The sequence below is a fragment of the Hydra vulgaris genome, chromosome 10 (genome assembly GCF_038396675.1).
Source record: "Hydra vulgaris chromosome 10, alternate assembly HydraT2T_AEP".
Lineage (NCBI taxonomy): Eukaryota > Metazoa > Cnidaria > Hydrozoa > Anthoathecata > Hydridae > Hydra > Hydra vulgaris.
The window spans coordinates 52,116,440-52,141,917 of NC_088929.1; the positions used below are offsets into that span (position 1 = coordinate 52,116,440).

At 29.2% G+C, this 25,478-nt stretch overlaps 1 protein-coding gene and 2 long non-coding RNA genes across 4 annotated transcripts; 1 reads left to right on the top strand and 2 right to left on the bottom strand.

The window, feature by feature from the left end:
• Positions 1-6,853: 6,853 nt before the first annotated feature.
• Positions 6,854-16,399, bottom strand: LOC136086041 (uncharacterized). Of its 2 annotated transcripts, none has more exons than XR_010641343.1 (3): positions 16,180-16,399; positions 10,613-11,859; positions 6,854-7,521 (listed from the first exon to the last, which is right to left on the bottom strand). It is a non-coding gene; the product is annotated as an uncharacterized LOC136086041 (long non-coding RNA). The 2 variants fall into 2 exon arrangements; XR_010641344.1 differs by lacking the exon at positions 16,180-16,399 and adding an exon at positions 12,858-13,187.
• Positions 15,896-20,206, top strand: LOC136086040 (protein mesh-like). Its single transcript, XM_065808306.1, has 3 exons — positions 15,896-15,995; positions 16,266-16,322; positions 17,180-20,206. The coding sequence occupies exon 3, from the start codon at positions 17,196-17,198 to the stop codon at positions 20,082-20,084; it is 2,889 nt and encodes a 962-aa protein (XP_065664378.1). The 5' UTR covers positions 15,896-15,995; positions 16,266-16,322; positions 17,180-17,195; the 3' UTR covers positions 20,085-20,206.
• A 4,251-nt stretch (positions 20,207-24,457) lies between these two features.
• Positions 24,458-24,953, bottom strand: LOC136086653 (uncharacterized). The gene is made up of 2 exons (XR_010641498.1): positions 24,750-24,953; positions 24,458-24,625 (listed from the first exon to the last, which is right to left on the bottom strand). It is a non-coding gene; the product is annotated as an uncharacterized LOC136086653 (long non-coding RNA).
• Between the last annotated feature and the right edge of the window lie 525 nt (positions 24,954-25,478).

Sequence of the window (25,478 nt, forward strand, 5' to 3'; positions counted from 1 at the left end):
ATAGTCACGTTTTTGCCTTATTTGTGACTTTTGGATGTTTTCATAAGCTTCATCGAAAATACACTTTTTCCTTTCATTCATTTTATTGAAAGTTTCCATAATTGCTTTTTTGTTATTTGAATCATCGTCAATCAGAGTAGCATTATCATTATAGTCAATCAAGTTCTGATCTATATCAATCGGCAGAACTGGTTCTCTTTGATAAAGTAATGCAAAGGGTGAAAACCCTGTTGATTTGTGTTTTCTAATTCTCATTGAAAACAAAACACCGTCAATGATAAACGGCCATTCAATAGCAGCATCTTCTAACACTTTTACCAAGGTTCGTTTTATGGATTGATTTTTACGTTCTACTAAACCATTTGCTTGTGGATGGTATGCACTCGTCATGCGTTGATGAGTCCCAGTTTTCCTGTTCCCTGTTTCCTGTGAAGTTCATTAGACAGCTCATTCACAAACTCATGACCTTGATCATTTATCTGTTTCAAAACATCCGTGTCTACATATTTGTTTATACAGGAATAACGCCACAGATTTGGCTGTTTTATCAAAGAGAGGTTCAGCTTCTATCCATTTGCTGAAATAATCAATAAGTACTATCAAATATTTATAACCATTTACTTCTGGGAGTTGAGTCAAATCAATCCCAACCTGTTTCATGTTACCTTTTGGAATTGATATGCTTTGTAATAATGGTTTAACTTGAAGTTTCTTGTTTTTTGCTTTTTGACAGTTTTCACATTCTGAAACATTGGCAGAAGTGTCTTTTACCATTCTAAACCAAAAAAATCTACTTTTAATATGTTCTGTTGTTGAATTAATGCCTATGTGGCCAGATAACGCTTAGTCTCATTACAAACATCATTATCATCGTGCACAGACTTAATTATATGGTCAGGGCCGCCGTGAGGGGGTCTAATGGGTTGTTTTGTCCCTGGCGCCAGGTCGGCAGGGGCGCACGAAGCCGAATATAAATAATTTTTTTTTTCATGTTTATTTAAAAAAAAAGATGAAGTACTGGGAAGCAGCATGGAAAATAAGAAATCAAAAGCAGCCGGTCAATTTGACCAGCTAAAACATATAATAGACGGTCAATTGCTTTTTTTAGCCGGTCCATTTTTTTTAGTTTAAATTTTCAACTTTGTAATGAAGTGCTTCATAATTGGACTTTTTTAACAAAAAAAGTAATTAATGCTTTAAAACTAAGAAATTAGCATTACTTTTAAAACATTAGTTTTAAATAAAGCGATTCTTTTTATGTAGCGGAAACTCGCAAATAAAGTGAATACTAATGATTAATTTAACAACCCGCTGAATTAAATGTTTAAAATAACTTTAGTGCACGGAGATTTTCATTCAATTAAAAACGGAGATTTTTTACTTTATTAAAAAAAGAGATTAGATTAAATCCAAGTAGTTTGATATTGATATAAAATATTAAAACAATTTTATTAAATTTATTTCTCTAATTTTTAAAATCTCTCAAGTTTGAAACAATTTTGAAACACGTGATATCGATGTGATAGTCTGATAGACCCAATCAAGAAGAAATTCAAACAGTTCTTTGCTTATGAGCGGATGCTGTTTCAAAAAGAATTAAAACATGTCTGGTTTTAAAAAGAAAGATTCTGGTTGTCAAGTAAGAAAGAATGCTGCTCAAAGAACTGCGAATGAGGAAAAGAACAAACGCACTCTTCAAGACTGTGGTATTACAATTACAAAAAAAGGAGAAGATGAAAGTCCTACTGCTTCAAACTCTTTCCTGCCAATCGATTCAAGTAGTAAATAGTTATCCCCGTGAAAGGTATTTTCCCATTTGATTAATTCGATAAGAAATGAAGCAGCCAGGTGGCGTGAAATTCTACGATGCATCTTAGATGTTACTCTTTTTTTAGCGTCACGAAACCTTAGTTTCGGAGGTAAATCTATTTACAATTATTCTATTTTGATACCGACTATCTTTAAATCTATTTAGCTTATATTTATAAGATTAACTAGATATTTTGGAAATTATAAAATAAAACAAACCCTTCTTTATTCTTTTAAATAAATGTTATAATATTCATAAATCATAATATAAAATCATCATAGAATCATCATAAAATAATACAAATGCTTTTTTATTGTTTTAAATAAATCTATCTTATTATTATAATTTTTAGGTTCATCAAAAATGATTGGAGAAGACGACAATGGCAACTTTCTAGCTACCCTAGAGCTCTTGGCCAAGCACAACAAGACCCTCCAACTACACTTAGAAGAAGTTTCCCGCTGGTCCAAATGAATCTCTCACTTACATGACGTTATTGAATGGAACATACCAGAAAGGTTTTCAGCCGCTCTTCGAATCAGTCTGCATTTTGCTGCGCATCTTCAACACCATCCCTGTTTCTGTTGCGGAAGGCGAGAGATCTTTTAGTAAGCTTGCTCTAGTTAAGACAGCTTTAAGGTCTACAATGAGCCAAGAACGACTCACGAATCTTCTGGTTATTTCCATTGAGCATGATCTTGCCAAAAAGTTGTGCTACGGTGAAGTGATTTCCAAATTCGCCACGAGTAAAGCTCGAAAGATCAATTTCCTCTGAAGTTAAAACAACAATAACTGTTGTATTCTAGACAAATTTTTGCTCTTAACATCCAATAGTGTTTAATGATTGTCTTTGGTCTGTTTCTACCATGTTCTAGTGTCGACTTTATCATTTTATGTATGAGTGTTTAACCAAGTCAAAAGACCATTGCAATTATCTAGAAATAAACTGTTCAAATGTTCATTAATTAAAATTAAAAAATCCTATATTCTTTTATCCTCTTTGATTTGTTATCAAATGGCTTATTATATGTATTGAATTATGGATCTTTAGATCAGCTTTCACTTTCAGTAGGGCGCTTGGGAAATTTTGACCCTGGGCGCCGCAAAGGCTCACGGCGGGCCTGTATATGGTGTTGCTCTTCTTTACACCAAATAACTTTTCTCTATGAAAAAAATATATATTTATTTATGATATTTATTTATAGAAAATTAATAATCAATCATTTATTTTATTCTATAATAATAATATTTATTAATAGAAAATAAATATTAAACTATTATTACAATACCAGCTGTTGCCCGTGACCAAAAAGTGGGCAAAAAAAAAAAAAAACTAAACGCAAATGGATATCACCTACACCATAATCACCATGGTGATAAAAGTCTAGACGGTTTCCATTCACCCAAAAATGTCAAATAAAGACAGAAAATAAATGAAACAGTTTGTGATAAAATTCAATACAGAAAAAAAAATTGTTTATTTTAACAATAATGTTCAATCTATAGAATCGCAAAAAAAATCTCTAATAAAATGACTTATACTTCTTAAAAAAATAAATATTTAACAATACTGAATCATATTGTGAAACATAAATAAAAACAGTGGTGACTAAAACTTTATATAAAAATTTAGATAATTCTTATTCATTCCATTAAATAATACATTTATTATTATTCAAAAAAATTATGGATTAGAGAAAAAATTTAATGAAGATAAGTTGAAGAAGTTAAAAAAATTTAAAAAGAAATTTCTTATCTCAAAACCAGTGACATATCCAGTGAAAATGAGGGCTATGAACTTCTCTCCCCCCACCAGAATCCATTTTTTTATTTATTTTAATTATCGACTCAGTTGCACATAAGAGATTGTTATTAAAACTACAATCATATAGGATTCAATAACAAATTATCCATTGGTTTAAAGGTTTTCTAAGCGGACAAACAAAAAGAGTGGTTCTTGGTGTGATCAGCTCAGAGTGGAAAAAGTCATAGATGGAGTACCACAATAATCAGTTATTGGACCCCTTTTATTTGTCATATATAAATGATTTGACAAGTGAGATAACTAATCATTGCAAAATGAAAATGATATTATGTATAGTTTGAAGCAAATTATACAACTAGATGCCCTTTGTAGTAAACCTATTTTACAAAACAGTGCTGAGTATTTTTATTGTAATACTGTCACTAGGAAGATTACCAGCCAAGGTTTATAAGCTCCTCCTACCCAATTCACATTAAAGTGAGGATTTGATATCAGAGTTTTTCTTCTCCTAGATGAGTAGCCTTCACCACGGCTATGGAGCCTCACCTACCCCAAGGAACAGGTTAGACTCTTGAGCCACGGTGAATGATATTCACATAGGAGATGGAAAACTCTGAAATAAAACCCAACTTTGAAGTGATAAAGGTAGGAAGAGTTCGCTAACTCTGATGGTAGACTTCCTAGTGATGTTGTCACTCAGAAAACTGGTATAAAAATACTCAGTTTCCTGAACTATAAAACAGGTTAACGCTTGGAAGAGCATCTAGTTGTAAAATCGGCTCCAAAATATCAAGTTTAAAAAAAAAAATTCACATCACCTGTTGCACGAATTTACAAGAGGCACATCTGATGGTATGTTGTTGGCCTCAGATAAGGCATGTGAATGAGAAAGTGATGGTATTGAGATTAGGAATTGGAAAGTCAATGTTTAATATAGTATCAGTATATGCACCTTAAACTGGTAGGACAAGGGAAGAAAAGTAATAATCCTATGTTGTTTTTGGTAACGTTATTAAAAATATTGGCCAATGCTTATATTTGGCCAATATTTGAAAAACGTTGGCCTTGTATTTTTATTTCCCTGTAGACGTGTACGCCCCAGTATCTCAGCAAGATAAAAAAATATATATAACACCTGCTGCATTTGAAACAATTATAGCATGTATGTTTAAATATGCTACTACTTCTACAATACACATACTATTAAGTATAAATTTCCAAATAAAAAAATTTATAAAGAATAATTTAACTCACATATATAACACACATGTACTTAAAGGTTGTTGTATCGCAGTATGATAAAAAATAGAACAACAACAACAACAAATAAAGACAACAAATAAATTTAAAAAGAATAAATATTTAACACATATGCATTCAAAGGCAAGATAAAAAAATATAAACATCTCTAAATAAAATAAAATCATACTAATCAAAACTTGCAACAAAAAACTTAAAACAACACCAATCTTATTATAGAAATAATAAAAATACACTGTACTTTTTATTTAATTGATAAGTAATTAATTAAAATTAATTAATAACTAATTAACTGAAAATTACATTAAAAAACATTAGTATTAAATTACAAAATACAAATATATACTTAAAGTAGTGTGTTGAAAAAAAACTTTTTACCTTAAGGCTAGTTTACCCAGATAATACAACTCATTATCTTCAATAACAAATGGCTTTGCTTTTCTTCGAAAGTTTGATTTATCACCTTTACTAATAGCTGTCTTTGGATATATACCTTTTTTCAAGAAATTATAAAGGTCAGTAAATTCAGTATGCATCGCTAAATTAAAAAAAATAAGCAACTGCTTTAAAAGATTTGTTTTTTTAATACTTTTCCAAGAACCACAGTAATTAAATACGTTTTGCCACAAAATATTTTTTGGGAGTAAAAATCTCATAATGGGAGTAAAATTTTAATATGAGAATTTTACTGGGGAGTAAAAATTTAATATGCGGTTTTTACTGGGGAGTAAAAAAAACGCGTGAGTAAAAATCTCATACTACACCGGATTTCGACTGAAAATTTAAAGTTGTCTTGATTTTTATCGCTAATCGGGACAAAGCTTTCAGAATCGTCTCGTCTCGAATAAAAAAAAATAACGAGACGCAGACGCTTAAATAAAAGTAAATTTGGTCCACTTAGTATACCCTATTATACCACCAAAGAACTTTCTTTTTTTTTTTAGTTGTCAAAAATATCAAAAAAAGCAAGTGTGATGTCTTTCAATTATAAATTAAGTGGAAGTCATTTATCCCTGTCCTTTTGCTTTTTTTTTATCAATATATTACCTTAAGCCAGGTTTAACGCAATTGCTAAAACATAAAGTATGGGAAACTGTTTTATAAAAAAGATTATAAAGTTTGTTTGAAGTTTCTCTTTCATTGAAAAAAAATAATCTAAAATGAGGTTTATTCAACAAATATAAATAAGCTAATGCAGCTTAGCATGACGTGATTATCAATTTAGTTGCCAGGTATTAATGATATTATTTATTAATTGACCAAAAAGAAAAATGTGGACATGCTCACCATTCATAACTTGAAAAGATTTTACTATTTTGTGCTTTAAGGTTACAGCTTTATCGTTTAAAAGATAATTGAAGAGTAAGCGAATAGCTTTATTAGAATAGCGTTAGTATCCTCAACTTCTTTTTTTTTTTAAGTTTATTTTAATTGCTATGGAAACAGCAAATATCAAATTTACATGAATATTGAAATCAGTCAACATAAAAGATTGCGGTTGAAAAAACCTCGATTCGAAAACAACCGAAAAAATTCCAAAACAAAAAACATTAACTGTCTTAAATGAAATTCAACTATTTTGTAACAAAAAAAAAACATTTAAAACTGGCAAATCTCCTTCAAGAGAAAAAAAATATCCACTGTTCGAAGCATTTACAAAATTTGCAAGACTTCTGATTTTTGATTTTCTGAAATCCAATTTTTTTTTTTTCAAAATTTTATCGACATCAAAAAAAGTTTCGGTTTTAAATAATAATCGAATCTCATCCTTAACACACGAATTTTTTTTCATAACTGTTACTATTGACAACAACAAAAAAACCAACTTAATTATTTTATAACTCCGTTATTACTATATTACTATCATATTTATATTACTATTATATTTATTATATGATTAATATAATTATACTATTACATTTCCATAAACTTTTGAAGTATTTTAAAAATTTCTTTAAGTTTTAACAAACAATAAATACTCGCAACAAAAACTCCAAATAAAAATGAAAATCGTTCTATTTTTTCAACAATTTTTGTTTTACTCACTTCAACTTTTTCAACACTTCGATGTTATAAAAACTTTTTTGTATTACATATACCTCTATACATACTTACATTATATTTAAAATATTAAACATTTTTTCGGGTTTCTTTGATTTTTGATGGTATAAAAATTTTTTTCCACAGTACCTGATCTTAAACTTCTTCAAGTTCGAACCACGAAGCCATTTACAAATGGCGTTGATAAAGTTCGTGTCGTCGTGAAGTTAAAGATCTAGTTTTTCAGTGAGGTGAATCCACGGGAGGACGAGACTTTCGAACTCGTTCTTTGTTACGAAAGTATACCTGAAGTGCATAAATACACTTTCAATTGCATGTTTCGGTGTCCATCCATTGATCTTTATTGGATGATATAAGCTGACACGTTGAACGTTGGTCGAACATAAATTGATAAGTATTTTCTCATCCTCAGATAAAATATTTTTCAAAACATTTATTCGAGCCAACTTGCGTCCTGCATATAAAAATTTCTCCATAAAATATTTCTGATGTGAAACTTCATAAGCAGTTTTTCCATAATTAATGAAAATCTCCCATTCTCGTTCATTGATTGATCTTTTTAAGTCCTCGGTTAACAATGCTTGTGCTTCAAAGAAGAATTCCATGAACATCTTTCGCTCTTTATCTGAAAAAAAATATTATTTTTTTTTTTTAATGGTAAAAAAACAAATTTGCTAAAAAACATTAAAACGCTAAATTCCCCTTTAACGCTTATGTTGGGGAAAGGTACATATGATGGCAAACTTAACTTTAAGGCTTCACAGAGTCATTACCTGAAAACGTAATAAATAATCTTTTAACATGGGTGCATTCCCTCCATCATGTGAAATAATAATGAACCTAAGAATTTTTACTATTTTGTTTTTTTATAAGCTTATACCATTAAACAAATAAATACAATTTTGCCATCATAAGCAACTAACTGCTCCTATGATGGCACACTTTAAATAAGTTAGACAGAAAAGAACTATTTTTGCTTTTATTTATGGAAGCACAACTTATTAGTAAAACAAATTTAAAAATAAATATTTGGTCTGTAAGTATAGTTCACTTTTTTTACTTCTATGCCTGCATATAAAAAATGACACCAAGATTTGCATTTTGGACAAATCCATGGTTCTTTAGAGCAAGATAGAAAATAAAGTTCATTACAATACAAACATACTCTATCAGATTCAAAAGAAAATTCTCAAACTCTTGTACTTTTTCTTCATTCTTAGCCTGATCACTTTTTTTTGTTGTTAATCAATTGCAGCGCCCAAACAACCAAACTTCAAAAACATTTGGATTGAAGAAAATATTCCAGTTTTGGCTAACGGGTGATGCGGAAGTTATCGGACAAATCCTAATTTCATTATTTGAGCATAATAATTAGTTTCTGTGGTTTTATGCGTAGGAATAAACGTTCTATAAAATATAAACTTGATTATTTGAAACACAATTATTTAAAAAGAGGTTAAATGCAGCTGAACGAGAATCTTATCGAAAGCGACGAAAAATGTTTTTTGTAAATAAACCTAATATATAAAATAAAAAAAATCGTAAATCATTTTGAAAAGGAAGGGTTTGCTCGAAGTACAATATATGATAACCTAAAAAGACTTGAAACTGTTCAATCGTTTTCTGATAGAAAGCATCCTGGTCGTCCGACATCCTGGACTAGAGAAAAGAAAGCCGAATTAACGAGACTTGTCAACAATCGAAAAGGGGTCAGTCAGAGAAAAATAGGTATTAAATTCGGTGTAAATCAATTGACAATTGGTCGTCAGGTAAAAAAAATAAATATTAAATATAGAAAACGTGAATAGACTCCAAAATACACTATAGAACAACAAAAAAGGCAAAGAAAAGAAGCAGGAAACTAGTTAACCAACTCTTTAACACAAAATCGCTTCTAGTCATCGATGACGAAAAATACTTTTTTTTTGCAGGGGACAACATGCCTCGACGTTCTGGATACTACACAAACAACAAAAAGACATGCCCAGAAAGTGTTCGTTTTATAGGAAAAGAGAGATTTCCAAAAAAATTATTAATGTGGATAGTCATATCTGACCGTGGTATGTCCGAGCCATTGTTTCGCACTTCCAAGGCTGTAGCGATCAATTCATCAATCTATATTAACGAATGTTCAGAAAAACGACTTCTTCCATTTATTCACAAGTACCATGAAGACTTTAACTATTTATTTTGGCCAGATTTAGCAATTTCTCATTATTCTAAAGATTCTCTAAATTGGATGGACCAATAGGTGTATTACGTTGATAAAGAATCCAATCCCCCAAATGTGCCTGAATCTCTTGATCATCTTGTAATGACCAAGCCATTCAGGCTTACAAGTACTCAAAATGCTTTACTGCCTGTTGGAGCATAATCTATCAACTCATTTTTTTTTGTTTTTTTGTTGAGGAAAACTAAAGATTGATGGCTCAAAAGTTTTAACTACATTCATAGAACATGTTACAGTCAAGTGCTGACCAAGTTCAGCACTACTTAGTATCCTTATTTATTTTTGCCCTTTAGTAGCCAATATTTTTTAGGGTCTTTTTTGCACTGTACCAAAGCCTTATTTGTCGACATTGCATATGTTTTCAGAAAGAAATTTATACTGTACCATTTTTATAGACGGTTTGGTAAAATAACAGTTGTTGTTTTTATTAAAAGCTTGTGAATGAGTAAATGATGAATTTTCTGGTGTTCTCAATGAGATTTGTGGATTACACTTTAAATATCGGTTTAACCATTATTTACCAGCCATTCTAAAATCTTGATCAAAAATGTTTGAAACAATTCATTTTGATTACTTCAAACACCAGTTGCCCTAGATCTTAAGTGGTTAAACTAAAAAACCTTGCCTCCATATCCATTAAGTGCATACTTAATTCATCTTCTAAGCCATGATTAGTATTGTTATATGACCTCCCAAATCTCCTTTTGTAGAGCTATTGCCTTTTTCATATCTTCCATGCAATGTTGTGGCAGGAATATTGAAAGTTTTGGCAGTTAACTGCCATCCACATATGCATACATACATATATACATACATTACATACATACATACATATATACACACATGCATGCATGCATTCATACATACATACATACATAAATACATACATACATACATACATACATACATACATACATACATACATACATACATACATACATACATACATACATACATACATACAAACATACATACATACATATGTAGACATACATGCATGCATGCATAATATATACATATAAACATATAAATATTGAGTTCATTCATATTTATCAGCACAGTTTGAGCTCAATAACTTTATGTAAACTCCTAAAATAAAATATTTTCTTAACTTTTAACAAGTCAAAAATTGATGTTATAACTTTTTTATGGTCAAATACAATAAAACATACTTATATTTACTTTGAAATGCTTATGTAAATCTTTTTGACATACATCTAAAAATTTAGAAGCAAAAACTAACTTTTATTTTAAAATGATATGCATATAAATACAACTAAAATATTATTTTCATTTATTGATTATGTAATTTAGTTATGTATAGCTTTATTTATTTTAAATATTTTACTCATTAATAAATTAACTTTTAAGAGGAACAAATACCTTAAATATTTAACTCATTGTTAAACTCATTATAACCATAACAAACTAATAATGAAGACTCAAATAAAGTGTAATAATTCTTTAACATTTTAATTTAACTTACCAAGTACAGCATTAAGCAATGAATTCCTTTCTTCATTTGAGTCCTTCAAGTTAGCAAGAAATCTCACAAAACATCTTTCGTTTTCATTTGCTAGTCCACAGATCATTGGCAAACAGCTACGTAACTTTTTGTTACTGATAATCTACTCAGTACTCAAATGATTGTGTGCATGAACCAAAGCACAAAACTCCATTAGAGTGAGGTGAGCAAACTGATATTGAGAACCGAGTTGTGATTCAACTCTTTCAATAAAACCCAAAAGCTCATTTTCAACTTCATCAAAGTTATTGACAATACCTTTCATTTCATCTTGGGAGAAAATAATTTTACCTTGATTGAACAACTCCCATGCAACTTTACAAACTCTTAATACATGATGCTTGTTACTTTCACTGCGTTGTTACTCTCACTGCGTTGTTACTCTCACTGTGTTGCATCACACTATGAACTGTTTCATTGCTTTTACAAATGTGTTTTTGAAAAAAGTATAAAAAAATAGAGCAATACAACTCAGTCATAGTGTTGAAAGAATAAGAATTACTTGCAGCAATAACTGCACACGTTGCTGATAAATAAAATGGAACAGATGCCATGGCTTTAGCAAAGTAAGACTTCTTTTTTGTTGCCATAATTTTCAATATACTTATTAACTCCCTCGTCATTTAAACCCATTATCTGAATGGTTAACTTGTCAGTACATTCTCTAACTTCATATTATATTGTGATATAGGTCCAACTCTTCCAGCAACAACACATTTGTATTTTTGAATATTCAATGCTTCTGCTAACACATTAATAATATGTTGTTTGCTTGGATTATGATTTAACAATTCATCTAAGTGAGCAAACTCACCCAATCCATTTATCACAAACAATATAGAAAAATGCTCAAAAACATCACACTCTCTAAAAATATCTTTGTAAAAAACTTTTAGCAGCTCATTTATGGTACTTTTTGAGCAAACAAGTTTTTCCAATTCCAGCAATACCAGATATCAAGAGTAAGGGTAGTTCCTTTGAAAATAGTTCATCAAACTTGATTGGCTGATAAGTCAATTGTTTCTGAAGAAATAACTCTCGCTCAGAAATACTTACAGTGTCTTTTTCCACATCATCTGCATTTAGTACAGTCAATTCAATGAACTTATTTAAGAGTTCAACTTTAGCTGGAGTTTTTACTAAGTGCAAAATTTCATCCATTTTTCCATAAGTTTTAAGACAATGATTTTTCAGTGCCTCACGCATTTCTAAAAAAACATAAAAAAAACTTTATCTTAGGTTTCTAAAAGACTTAATGCAAAATTGCAAACCAAATCAAAATTTAAATTACTATGAAATAGAACATCAAAAAAATAAATTACGATAAAAATATTTGTTATTGCTTTTTTTAAAGGAGTTTTATAAAGAACTCTTTTCTTAATAACTGGATACTAATTCTGTTTCACATATTAATAGGAGCACTATTAGCATAAGCTAAAGATGAAAAACAAATGTTATTATTCATAAAGGAAATATACATAAAATACATTGATCTTTTAAATTTTTTTTTAGAAATGATATTTAATGAACTACATAAAAGACAAGGAAATATTAAACTGATATAAAAGTTTTTAAAAAAGTTAAATATTATTACTCATTTAGATTTTTACAAAATATGCTTTTAAGAGATCCTATTCAAAATCAATTCTAAAGACTCCTTTTTTAATCCTTATCCATCTGTTAAAATATGAATGAAATAAGATAAACTAAATGTTACTTATATTAATATCCTTTTTATAATTTCATACAAATTTCTACAGAATATTATTATAGAATATTATTATACAGAATATTATTATCAGAACTTTATTACAGTTATATAATATTTTTTAAAAGTAAAGTTTTAATTTTAAAAATGCATTTGATTTACATCTATTTTTAAGATTTTTTCTTTTTGTTTAACTCAAACTCAATTATTAAAAATATATAAATTTCAATGATACATTTTTTTCACACATTAGCATTAAAAAACTGCATTTTGAAGAAAAAAATTTACTAAAATAGATTGCATGAAAAACCAGCTATATCTTGCTAAATTAGTTTTCAACGGCCAATAGTAAATTATATATACATATAAAAAAAATAACATTGTATTAGTTCATTTTTCAAGTTACTCACAATTAAATCACCATATTTTGAAAATAATTTTTTAAACTTAGCCTTCTCACTCATTAATCATTTATCTATGAACTCATCATACAAAAACCTTTTAGGACTTTAGGAACCAATCAAATCAATATAATTCTGAACCTTCATACAAGTCAATTTCATTTTTGTCACACAACATTTTCAGGGGTTTACAAGAATACCAAAAAGTTCCTTAGTATTTCCAATCTTCATACTGGAAATCTGAGTGTCTTCTTTTTTTTTGTACTTCTGCTATCTTCATTTGAAAGTCTTTATATTTTCAATCCTATTTCAGTTTATGTGGTTTTTTTGTCTTTATAAAATGTGTTGAACGTAGCTTATATGAATCACTTTCTTACTTGATGGAGTAATATTATTCATTTTAAAATGTATTTAAACAAAATTTCCTAAAAATTATTTTTAGTAAAATTTCAAATTCTTTATTATACAACTTTAAAAAATATTTATAGATATTCAAAAAATGTTTTCAGATTAACTTGCTTTTCAAGTTTATACTGTCCTGCATCAAAAGCATAAAAGTTGCATGAATAGAAATTAAAATCGAACTTCTCAGATTTAAACATTTAAATAAAACACAACTAAAAAAAATAAGCATTTTGAAATTTTATTTCGCTAAAATAAAAATCAGTTTTTAAAAAACCTGCAAACAGGATTAGTAAGGTCCAGTTCATAATCTGATTTTATTATAATTAAAATCATTTAAAATTCAAACAATAAGAATTTTCAATTTACAAAAACCTCGCCCATGCTTAACTAATAACTTATCTGCTTTAGATTCGGAAGAAAGCTTCATGGAGCTTTCTGTGTCATATCCAATTGATTTATCAAACAAAGGATGTTTGTTTAAAATGATTGAAAGCACTTATAAATTTTTACTATAACTTTCTATAGGTGTTTAAAAAAAGTTAAAATATTTTAAACTCACAATAGGTGATATATAAATACTTAATGAGCTCTATTAACTACCAAAAAAGATAACACTGGAGAATCTGACAATTTTAAAATCATAAATAAAAGGTAATATTTGATTGTTCCATATAAAATGTCCTTCGGTTATAAGCCGAAATAGATAGGCTGTTATATTTTTATTGTTACTAAAAAATACATCCCATATAGCAATTTTTCATGTTAAAAAAAAAAATTAAAAATTCATTTCACTAAACTTTCTATAAAACTGATATTTAACAAAACTACTTAAGCTCAGCTAAACTTTTAACAGTGTCATAGGTTAAAAGCGCGTAACTTAGTAATTAGTAAAAGGCAAGATTTTAATAAACAGCTGAGGTCATGCTTTTTCGTGCTTCTATCTTTTTACTGAACCAATTCTTGTTGCAGGTGAGATAATGCTTTTGCTTAAACATCTAGTTGCGAAAACGCTTACTGAATTTAAATTGAATGAGGTTTTTTCTCAATAGAAGCAGAAAACTTCTATTAAAAGCATTATCACGATGTTTCTTAAAAATGTATTGCTGTTTACTGTCCTCCAGCTCATTGCCTTACACAGACTCAGGCCTTCTCTGTCCGGAGAAGATCCTATGGAGATTTGTCCCAGAGTTTGCCTTTCCTTCATGAAGTGACAAAGACTCCCTACTTCCGAGTTGGCATTCCTGATGACTGTTTATAGGAAGGCGAGCCCCATGTTAATCAGGTTTACTTCCTCCGTCAGGTAAAGTACTTTTTGTTTAAGAACTATCTTAAATATTTCATTGTAAATTTCATTATTCTTCTTTTTTTTTTTTTTAGATTTACTTCCTTTCGACTATAATGCCAATTTGAAGTTGAGATGTTCGACGCTAGCCTACATCATCCCGTTTAACGTTTTGGTGACAGATTGTCTATAACCCCGACGGATCTGTCTTGAGAATTCTGAATTATCGAATAAAACGAGCTTGAACGAGTTTACTTTCCATTTGCACTATGATTGGAATCACGTTCTTAAGTGAGTATACGGTCTGCTCACGTGTTTGCATTCTTGCAAAGACGATTATAACCACTCTATGTTATTTGGTTATTATTTTGACCTGCGCTAGTATCAGTATAAATAATTTAAAAAATGACATGAACTACTCGCAAATATTTTTCGATCTTGCTGCAGATCCATTGTAAATGTAAATCCACTGTGCTGAACAGTATGTGGTGCACTTGGCAGAAGAAACAATACTTATTCATTTAAAATTATCAAGAGTTTCCAATCACTGTTGGATTCAGTGGTATTTAATTTCCATGAAAATCGATGAAACAAAAATAATCTCTTAAAAGTTATGCTTACGCAAGCGACGATTCAACCTTCTTGGGTATTTTTTACGAGTTTTCAGAAGAACAGTTTTTTATTAATAAGTTATTGCAGTTTGACTTTAGATTCTTGATCTGTAGCTAAAATTTTCTGATTTTCTCCGTAACAAAGGTTTATTTCCCAATTCTACGCTGACCAGATGTCACGTGATATTATTCTTTGAAGTATGCTAATTATAAGATAATATATTAATAATAATAATAATAATTAATATAATTTAAATAATATTTTTAGGGTAATAGCTAATTTAATATATGAAAGGATGATAAATAAAGTAGGTTCTCAGGTTTTGACGAAACGATTTTTCCAGTAAACATTTTTAACAAAGTTTGTTTGAAGTATAAAAAATTATTGGAGTTTTTAAAATATTCTCGGCAGAGATGAAAGAGTACATGACTCAAAAGAAGTTTGAAGTTTATTTAATAATTTTTCTCATTGTGAAAGGTCATTGGAATGAAATCGCAATTCTTTTGAAGGTAAATGCTTTTAAAAGTATTTGCGTGAATAAAAAATAGATTTCGTTTGTGCATATAGATACATAAAATAATGGAGCAGTTGCATCATTTGCATAAAGCATTTTATTTGAATATGATAAAAAATAATTTGACACGTTTTAAAAAAAAATTTTTTGAAAATTTTGAAAAAAAAAAATGTTGAAAATTTTGAAAAAAAAAATGTTGAAAATTTTGAAAAAAAAAAATGTTGAAAAAAATGTTGCAAATTAAAAAAAAAAAAAAATGTTTAAAAACAGAAAAAGCAGTCAGCTGAACAAAAAAAGTAAGGAGGATGACGTAATTTAAAATGTTTATCTAAAGTTATTCTAGCTATATGGACATGAGGTCAGGATTGTGTCGCAAAACAGAACAAAGTCCTTATTTACAGAAATAAGAAGCCGAGTAAGAAGTAAGCTTTAGTAAATTTAGTAAGCTTTAGTAAGCTTTAGTAACTTTAGAATAAATTACTAAATTACTTTATTATTAAATTACTAAAATAAATTTAGAACAAATTACTAAATTACTTTAGAATAAATTACTAAAATAAATTACTTATTTTAGGTTGAAAAAAAATCTTATAAAAATATTTTTACATAGCTTTGATTGTGTATTTTTTCCCAATACGATTCTCAACTTCTTTTAATATCTTCTTCATTTTTTCTTCCTTATTTTCATATAGTTGGTAATATATCTTTCCTGAAATGATGAAAGCTAATTCGGAAGAAGAAGGAGGCAGGTAATTTTTGACTTGTATAGGTATGATTGTTTTCCCGCACGTTCGAGCATGTGTGTAATACACACATGCTCGAACATAGATTCATGCAAATACCCATGGTTTCTCCATGGTTTTTTTTTTTAATTTCCATGGGAAATTTCAAACGGGTATTCTTAAGAAAAAAATAGTTTTTTAACAAACAAATGCAATGGTTTTTGTTTATCAGATCTTTATAGATAATTCTAAGAATTATTTATTATAAAGAATATTGGTTGACAATTATTCAAAACGTAAACAAAACTTGAATAAAATAAACACCAAACCAGCTAAAAACAAGCAAGTGAACCATTAATCCAACAATAATCTATTTAAACTTTATTATCGAAAAAACTAAAGATAACATGAGATGGAGTATTTTGCATTTTAAAAACAAGTTTTTTGCTAAATATGCTTAAATATTTTTATTTGAAAAACAAGTTGTTTGGTAAATATGCTTAAATATGCTTGAGTATTTATAAATTGTTGAAATATGCTAACACGCACACACTAGCCATAAGCAAGTGTAACTTTAATAATTTTAGAAAGCAGTTTATAGATTGTTTTTTCTTCTCGCGAATACTCTCGCTCTACCATGTTTCTTTTTAAAACATTCAATCTTAACTAATAAAGAGCTGTGATGGTTGGGTTATTTTCATATGTGATCTTTAATTTAGTTTGTGTATTTGAGTTTTTGTCAACTTTCACATCTATTTTTTATTAAGTCTTAAAGTAAATATTTTCATTATAATTCTACTTACCTTTAAAAACATTGACAAAATTGTAGTAAATGTTTGAGCGGTGGCGGATAAAATTTACTTTTTCTTTATGCTTTTTTATAGGTTGTGTTTTTAGGCCATGCTTAAAATTTGGTTTACAATAAACTTGCTGGTAAATGTTGTTAGTGGTATAATAGAGAAAAGTGATTTTTACTCATATGGGATTGCTGCAAATGATAACATTTTGGCATCCAGAGATGACGCATCAACTAGAGTTCCTATTTCATTTGAGTACCCGTTCTTCGGCTCCACCTACCAAGAAGTTCACATAAGTACAAATGGCATACTATCATTTGGAGCTGGTTATACTAGCTATTCTCCCAGTCCCTTTCCGCTAATTGAAATGCATGCAGTAGCAGCATATTGGACTGACAGCGACCCTTCAAAAGGAGGGCGTGTCTTTTATAGAGAAACAACAAATCGAACTGTTCTTGGTAAGATTTCTCAAGAAATTAAGTTTCGTCTTATCAATTATAATACATTTAATGCTGAGTGGGCACTTGTTGTCACTTATGATCAAGTGCCACCATTCAGTTGTGGCTGCAATACTTCGTGTTCAAGTAACGTTATATACCAAACAGTTTTAACCAGTGATGGAGTCAACTCGTTTGCAATTTTTAATTTCAACCATCTTGGCTATCCTACCGCCTCGGGAAATTGTGTAAACTTTGCTCAAGTAGGATTCAATGCAGGTGATGGAAAGAGATTTTTTCTAATGCCAAATTCAAACACTGCTAAAATCTCAGAAACTGCTCTTTTTCAAAGCAATGTTGGAGTACCTGGAAAATGGATATTTTCAACAGATGCCAATGACATTATTGAACAATGTAACACAAAAGGTCAGCTGGAAATATTTCCGAGAAAGATACTTTACTTTGGTGGTCAAGAACTTAAACTTTCGGGGGTCTGTTACGAACAAAATAGTTCTAACGTTTCAGTTTTGTTTGATGACGCTCCTGTGTTATGCAAATTCGGACAATGGAAATACTTGCTTTGCAGAGTTCCACTTCTCAAAAAATTAGGGAAAATTGCAGTGTCTCTAAAATATAATTCAATTACATACAAGAGCTTTATCATATCTGTTGGAAGAGATGACAACACGGTAGTTGAAAATATTAACGAGTTTCGAAACGAAATAAACTTAGACGATAATATCACAATTGAATGGGATCCTTCTAATCATGATCAACAAAGTATTGAGTTCACGGGGCATCAGATAGATTACTATATTGACTATCAAGGAGCAATTGTTTCAGAAGAGGTAAATGTTCTTCAATACGGTAGTTTTCCCAACAACGGAAAAGTTTCTCTGAGCCTGGTTAAAACGCATCGACATCGAAGAAATGTTAAACTTCAACTAATTAGAAGCGTTTTTGCGTCAGGTTATTTTACTTCTACGTCTGCTATTACGGCTTTGATTATCATAATAGGGAAAAAAATAGCTACTCTGCATTGTACTAATTGGTACGATAGCCAACCGTCATCTGCAGAAATGAGAAGAATTGTGGAAGTTGCAACACAAACTAGGCCTTGTTTGCCAGCAATCCCTTCAACGTTTCCTGATAAAATAGATAATTTTGTTATAGACGAAAGTTGCAACCCAAAAAGTTTCAAAAATAACTTGATGTGCAACTTGTTTCATCCTGGCGCAAAAGGGTGCTATAGGAGCACAAGAAATGAAGGAGCACCAGCGGTACAATGTTGCTACAGCGATGACAACAAGCTTCTATTAGGAAAACCTGCTGGCGGAACTCTTGACTTTGCCGATTCGGAAGTTTCTCCCATGAAACACTTTCAGAAAGACGTGTTGCCTTATCTAACATGTTGCAAACTTGGAGTCGATCAGTGCGATAAATATTATGAGAAGCGACCCAGCATAAACCCTGGAATTGTTCGACCGCCAAGATCAGTAAACGCAAACGGAGATCCTCATTTTGTTACACTCGACGGAACCTCTTACAGCTTCAACCCAGTAGGCGAGTTCGTTTATTTGACCACATTAGACAGCTCCGATATCATTCAAGCTCGTTTTTCTCAGTACGTTGACCAAAATGGAGTAGCAAAAAAAGCCAGCATTTTTTCAGGATTTTCAATTAAAAGTAAAAACTCTGACTCTATTCAGATAGAACTAAACAAAAATCAGATATTTGTATTTAAGATCAATGGACAAACAATGCGATTGGATTTTGGATTCTGGAGCTTTAACGGAATAAGTTTAGAATATGAAAACAATGCAACTGTTGTTGTGCAAACCGACTCCAAAATTCGGTTAGAGATAGTAGCCCTTAATAGAGCTCTTCACGCAATTTTAAGTTTGTCGGACACTTTCAAAAATCGGATTAGTGGCTTGGTTGGAGACTGGGACGACAACTCAAGTAACGATCTAAAATTACCCAACGGAACATTTATTCCCACTAATTCATCTAACGAAATCATTCATTTTAAATTTGGAATGGCTTGGTCAACATCTAATGAAACCACTTTGTTCACCTATCCTGCTGGTCTGTCTTGGTTTGATTATCAAAATAGAAACTTTGTCCCTGATTTTTCAACTCCGACGGATCACCTTCAGTGTAAAGGAAATAAAGATTGTAACTACGATATTCAAGTTACCGGTAACGTCAATTTTGGAACAAGTAACATAGCTATTCAAAAAAGATTGACTGATTTAAAACAAACGTTCCAAAATGTAAGTCAAACGTGTCCTTCAAATTTAATCGTTACAAATGGCAACGTCAAAGTGAGAGTAGTTGAAAATACAACGCACTATTCACTCATCTGTCTAGATGGATTCAAACTTTCTGGCAAAAGAACATCACATTGCGTATCTGGCTCATACTCTCCCATCGGCCATTGTGATCATCCATCTAACTCTAACGAAAGATTAGGAATCGTTTCAGGTCTTCTTATTGGATGTTTAATCTACAATTATGTAGAACAAATGAGACTTACAATTAAAAACTTTTAATATACAGTTTAACAAATTATAAGTAAGTTCGATAGAAAACCAGTTAACAAACATTTTTTATGAGTATAACATAATTGATTATTTTTAGAGATGGCTTTTTTGATGTGCTGTTGTTTGCTAAAGTGTTTTTTTTTTATATGCGTAGACATAGGTGTAGCAGCATTTTGCATCAGAGGTTTTAATTAGAACTCGTGTAATGGATAAAGAAAAGCAAGTCAAAACGACCTCAAACCAATAATATATATTTCTCAAACAACGACGAATCGATTGGGGTATATTATTTACTTTGAACTCAAGTTTTTATGACATGTTTAAAATAAAAGTTAGTTAAAGTTATCAACTAATAAAATTTAGTAAAAAAACTGCTCCAAGAAATTAGTTAAAATCGTGATGTTTAGGTAAAATTCAATTAGTTAATTTCAGAACTTGAAAGCTTTTTTCAATATTGTCATCGGATCGTTGGAAATGATATTGGTACGTTGTGCCAATAAAATTTTCACTGATTAGCCAACACATACTTGAAGATTTGTATGCAGTAACAAAGACCAACTCATCCATTTTCTATTTATGATTAATTTTTGTAAAATTTAACAAGGAGAATGCTTTTTAAATCTATCGCGAAATAACTATAGCGTAAACAAGGTCGAAATTTTACATGAAAGAGTGCCGTAAAATGGAGTTGAGGCCACTGCACACAAAAAAACAGATTTCTTATATACGAAACTATGTTTGAATTTTGTGTGGATAAAACTGAGTGCATTAATTGCAGTCTCAGATTTACAATTAGAACGGGGATTGTATCGCGATTGATTTTATAGAATGAAAACGTATCTCCCAAGCAGGCAAAAAGATATCTAAAATGCAACTAATATTGTTTATGCATCTAAAAACTGGCCTAAAAGATATCTGAATTCACGTCGTGAATAAACGCTAAATAGACGTCTATCTTATAGAAGTCTTTTAGATGCATTTTATACGATAAAAAATAAATAAAACAGACGTAAATTGCACTACTTTTATGCATCTAAAATGATGCATCTTTATCAAATAAAATGCATCTAAAAGATATCTGTAACATAGATATCTCTTTAGCATTCATTTACGACGTGAATTCAGACATCTTTTAGATTAGTTTTTAGATGTATATTAAATGCATTTTAGATATCTTTTTGCCGACTGAGTTAAGTTCAAAAAGTATTCAAAAAACTACACAGTAAACAAACAATTAGGTTCAAATTGTCGAAATTTATTTATTAATGTTAAAAAACAATAAAAGTTTACAATAAAAAATAATAATCTGTATTGAGTCCGCCAACTCGCACTTCAACGTCATCGGTATCTAAAATATAATATAATGTAATAGCGTGAATATAAATGCACCAATGTATTAAAAGATATGTATAATTACTAAAAAACTATGTTTACATGATATATACATGTATATAAGTTTTCACTCAGCTTGATGCTAAATTTTAATTAAATAACAAATGATAAGTTTCTCTGGTACAAAGTAACCTTATTAAATTATTTCATCCTATTAATTAACCTCTTCATCTTCAATTATCTAAAGAGGATATTATTATAATAACTATTATTATTATTATTGTTATTAATATTATTTAATATTAACAACTATACTATTATCAATTATTATTATATATTTTACGGACAAATGTTCGTAGCACGGAAAAATACTCGTACAATTAACATTATTATTCGTACAACTAGCATTACGAGTAGTTCCGGGTAGTTCCGTAGGATTAGAAACTGCGTTGTTGCGAGAAGATACGATGAGTCGTATTTTATTTGCAGTTAAAAATTGAAAACTCAATCGTAATTTTCATATTACTTTCTTCGTTAGATCATATTTAAATTCCTAAAAACTACAGTTTTTAAAAAAATATTTTACCAAAGTTTTTTTTCAACTTTGTATCTGCGTAGTCTTTTTTTATCGTGAATTATTATTTATAAAACAGAATTACAATTTAAAAATACTGTTAACAAAAAATTTAGCAATCCAATTAGCAATTAGTAAATTAGCAATAAGTTCAGGAGCTTAGTAAGTAACAAGAGTAAAAGTTATATAATTAATTAATTATATAACTATTATTAACCACTGTCACACCAATCTCAGGTGGTTTCATCGCAGATCTTGTTTGGTTGCTTTTCATTCAACGAAACCAATTCAAGTTTTTTTTAATAACAATTTTGAAAATTATGCAAATTAAAAATTACGCGCAACAATTAAAAAATCAAATTAATAAAGCCATTAAGCCTAATATAAGAAAAATGTTTGTTAAAAAGTTTAAAAAGTATGTGTTTGTTTTTTATCTAGAGTTTAGCCGAAAGCTCGTATAAATATATTTTGTGTATAAATAAATTTAATATGAATATGTTTTTCCAATTAAATAAACATTTAATGTATTTTTTGCTGTTTAGAAAACTTTCAAAGTTTTTTCCTATAATTAAAAAGAACATGCTTAGTTAAAAATAAAATAAAAAATGACAATTGTGAATTTTTTTATTTTTTGTTTAAAAGTTTTATATTAAAAATTTTTTTTATAAAAAACATTTTCTTACAAACGTCATATACTCCTTTACATTAGTGCAAAATTTCAACACTCAATCTTTAGTAACAAAAAAGTTATTGATTTTTGATCCAAAACAGACCTTTATTTTCTACAGTGCAATGACCAGCTCTTAGAACTCTCTACTTATGAGCAGCTCTTAAAACTTTTCACTTATGACCGGCTTTTAGAACTCTTCACTCTTCACCAGTCTTCTTCTTCACTTAAAAGATTAGAGAGCTTAAAAATTTTTTTTTGAAAAAAAACCCAGCATTTTAACCGCCTCATCAGATAAAAGAAATGTTTCCAGACATAGGTAACAATAACTTAGAACAAAGCTTCTGATATTGAAGAAATACTCATAAGAACTGCTGTTGAAAAAGTAAAAGAGTTTTTAAATCCTTTTGTTTTTATTAAGATTGCAAAGAAGCTTGAAAAAAAAGAGCAAATTGAAAACCAAAAGAAAGAGAAAAAAAAGGAGGACAGAATTCAGAAAAAATTGTACCCTTTAACAGAAAAAGCTGAGTCATTAAGAAAGTGATGATAATGAAGTTCTTGGTTTATGAACATTATTTAAATAATTGCGAAATATATTTCTCGGAGATAAAATATGTTTCTTGGAGATATAATGTCTTTCTTGGAGATAAAACATGTTTATTGGAAAATAAATATGTTTCTTGGAGATAAAAACAAGCATATACTCATAGAGATTACTACTGAAAAACTTAATGAAGCATTATCTGCTTGTGTTACAAGCTACAGTATAAGCCTAGTAAACACACAAACGTCTTCTAAACGTCAAAACAACGTTTCAACAAAACGTTCAGATTTGGTCAATTATCCGTTTAGAATGAAATCCAGATTAACGTTTAGAACAAACGTCCATAAAACGTCTATATTCAAACGTATTTTTGACGTCTATAATAGGATTATTATACGTATATATAAAGCGTCTAGATTTTGTCTAATTTACATTTAAATCTAGTCTAATTAACGTATATAAAGCGTTTAGATTTAGTCTAAGTAAACGTATATTAAACTTGTCTATTAGTTTCTTTGATTTAGTTAACGTAAATTTAATTTATTAAAGCTTTAAAACTAATATAAGTTAAAATTACGTTATAACCTTTTAACTTTATATAAGTAATAAGAGCTATACAGGTCGTGAAATTTATAAATAGGATATAGTTGTAAAAGTAATAAAATTTATAAATAAGATATAGTTATAAAAGACCTGGTCTTATTTTTTATATTTTTTATAACTATTATAATATGTTTATAAACTTTTATACTACTTATACTATACTTTTATTTTATAAAACTATGTATAAAGTATAACCTTATATAAAACATTTTCATATAGTGGGGAGTTAGAGGGGGGTTTAGAGAAAAAATGTTTGTGCAATGTGCTTGTTTATGTTTCGATAATTAAAAAAAATTAAATGATCAAGCTTTTGGCAGTGGTAGTATTATATTAAAAAATTTCTATCAAATATTTTTTAAATATCATCTCAGGAGAAAATAAAAGTTTATATTAATATTAAGATTATTTATAAAATTAATAAACTCATAAACAAATATTTTCGATCACTGGTTTATGTATTATCAAAAAACTTTCTAGAATACCGTCTACCACTTGTTTATCATGCACCTGTTTGTGCAACATCATCTTTTACATTCTTATCCTAATCGTCTTATTTCGTAACCTGATTTGTAACCGCAAAAAACTATTTTAATTAAAATAATTTAAATGTACATTCATAAAATAAAATTAGAATTACACAGAACAACTTTACATATAGAGGATTTTCTGAATGGAAGTTTCCGAAATTTCCTGTACCATCCATGTTTATTTTTGACAAAAATAAACATGGAAAATTCCGAAAGTCGCGCCATATTATATGCAGTGGCTTTTACCAGCTCTGTTCAACCAATTTTCTTTAGCAAATGTAACTAAATTAAGCTAATATGCATCTAAATTTAAAAAAAATAAAAAATTTATTTATTAAACCTCTTAATTAATGCAAAGATGAATACCTACTGCTACACTATCATACTAACGCTTACAAAATGAATTAAAACTGTTTATAAAACTTACGAAAAAAGTTCTTGCAGCAGGACTTTCATAACGAGAGACCAGCAACTCATATTTTTTAACTGTGTCAATGTTGCAATCAATAATTTCTAAAACATCTGAGTCCATTAAGTTGTTGGCATTTAGGAAGGTAGATTGTCGCGATAAGAGATTTTTAACTTTTTAGCTTCCGACACTCGTTTATTATTTATTAATCAGTCGTTTTGCTTTCAGTTACTGTAAGGAAGTGAATATTGTAAACGCATTTAAATTAATTATTTAGCCAATAAAAAGTAATTTTTTAATAATTTTTTTTATTTCGTTTTAATTATGCCTATTTAAACCGCGTGACTTAAGCTGTTATGTGAGTCTTCTGACCAATGGCTATATTGCTATATTATAATATAATAAACGTTTATTAAACGTCGATCAAACGTTTAGAATAACAACTTATATTAGTCAATATTGTAAACGTTTGATTGACGTTTAATAGACGTATAAATTAAAAGATTTAAAGCGTAGATTTTAAATCTATAAATGTTTACGTTTAATTAAGGTCGATTAAAGGTTTATAATGTTGACTAATGTAAGTCGATATTCTAAACGTTAAATCGACGTTTAGTAAACGTATATATAAAAAAGTTTGAAATATACGTTTCAAATCAAGCGTCAGTTTTTAGTCAACACTGTAAAAAGTAAGGGTTCTTACCGGTTCCTTAAAGAACTTTTTGGTTCTTCATGTGGCTCTTCGGT

Bases quoted from the DNA above. Each gene is read 5' to 3' on its own strand.
- LOC136086040 (XM_065808306.1), top strand. From the start codon at position 17,196: ATGCTTAAAATTTGGTTTACAATAAACTTGCTGGTAAATGTTGTTAGT.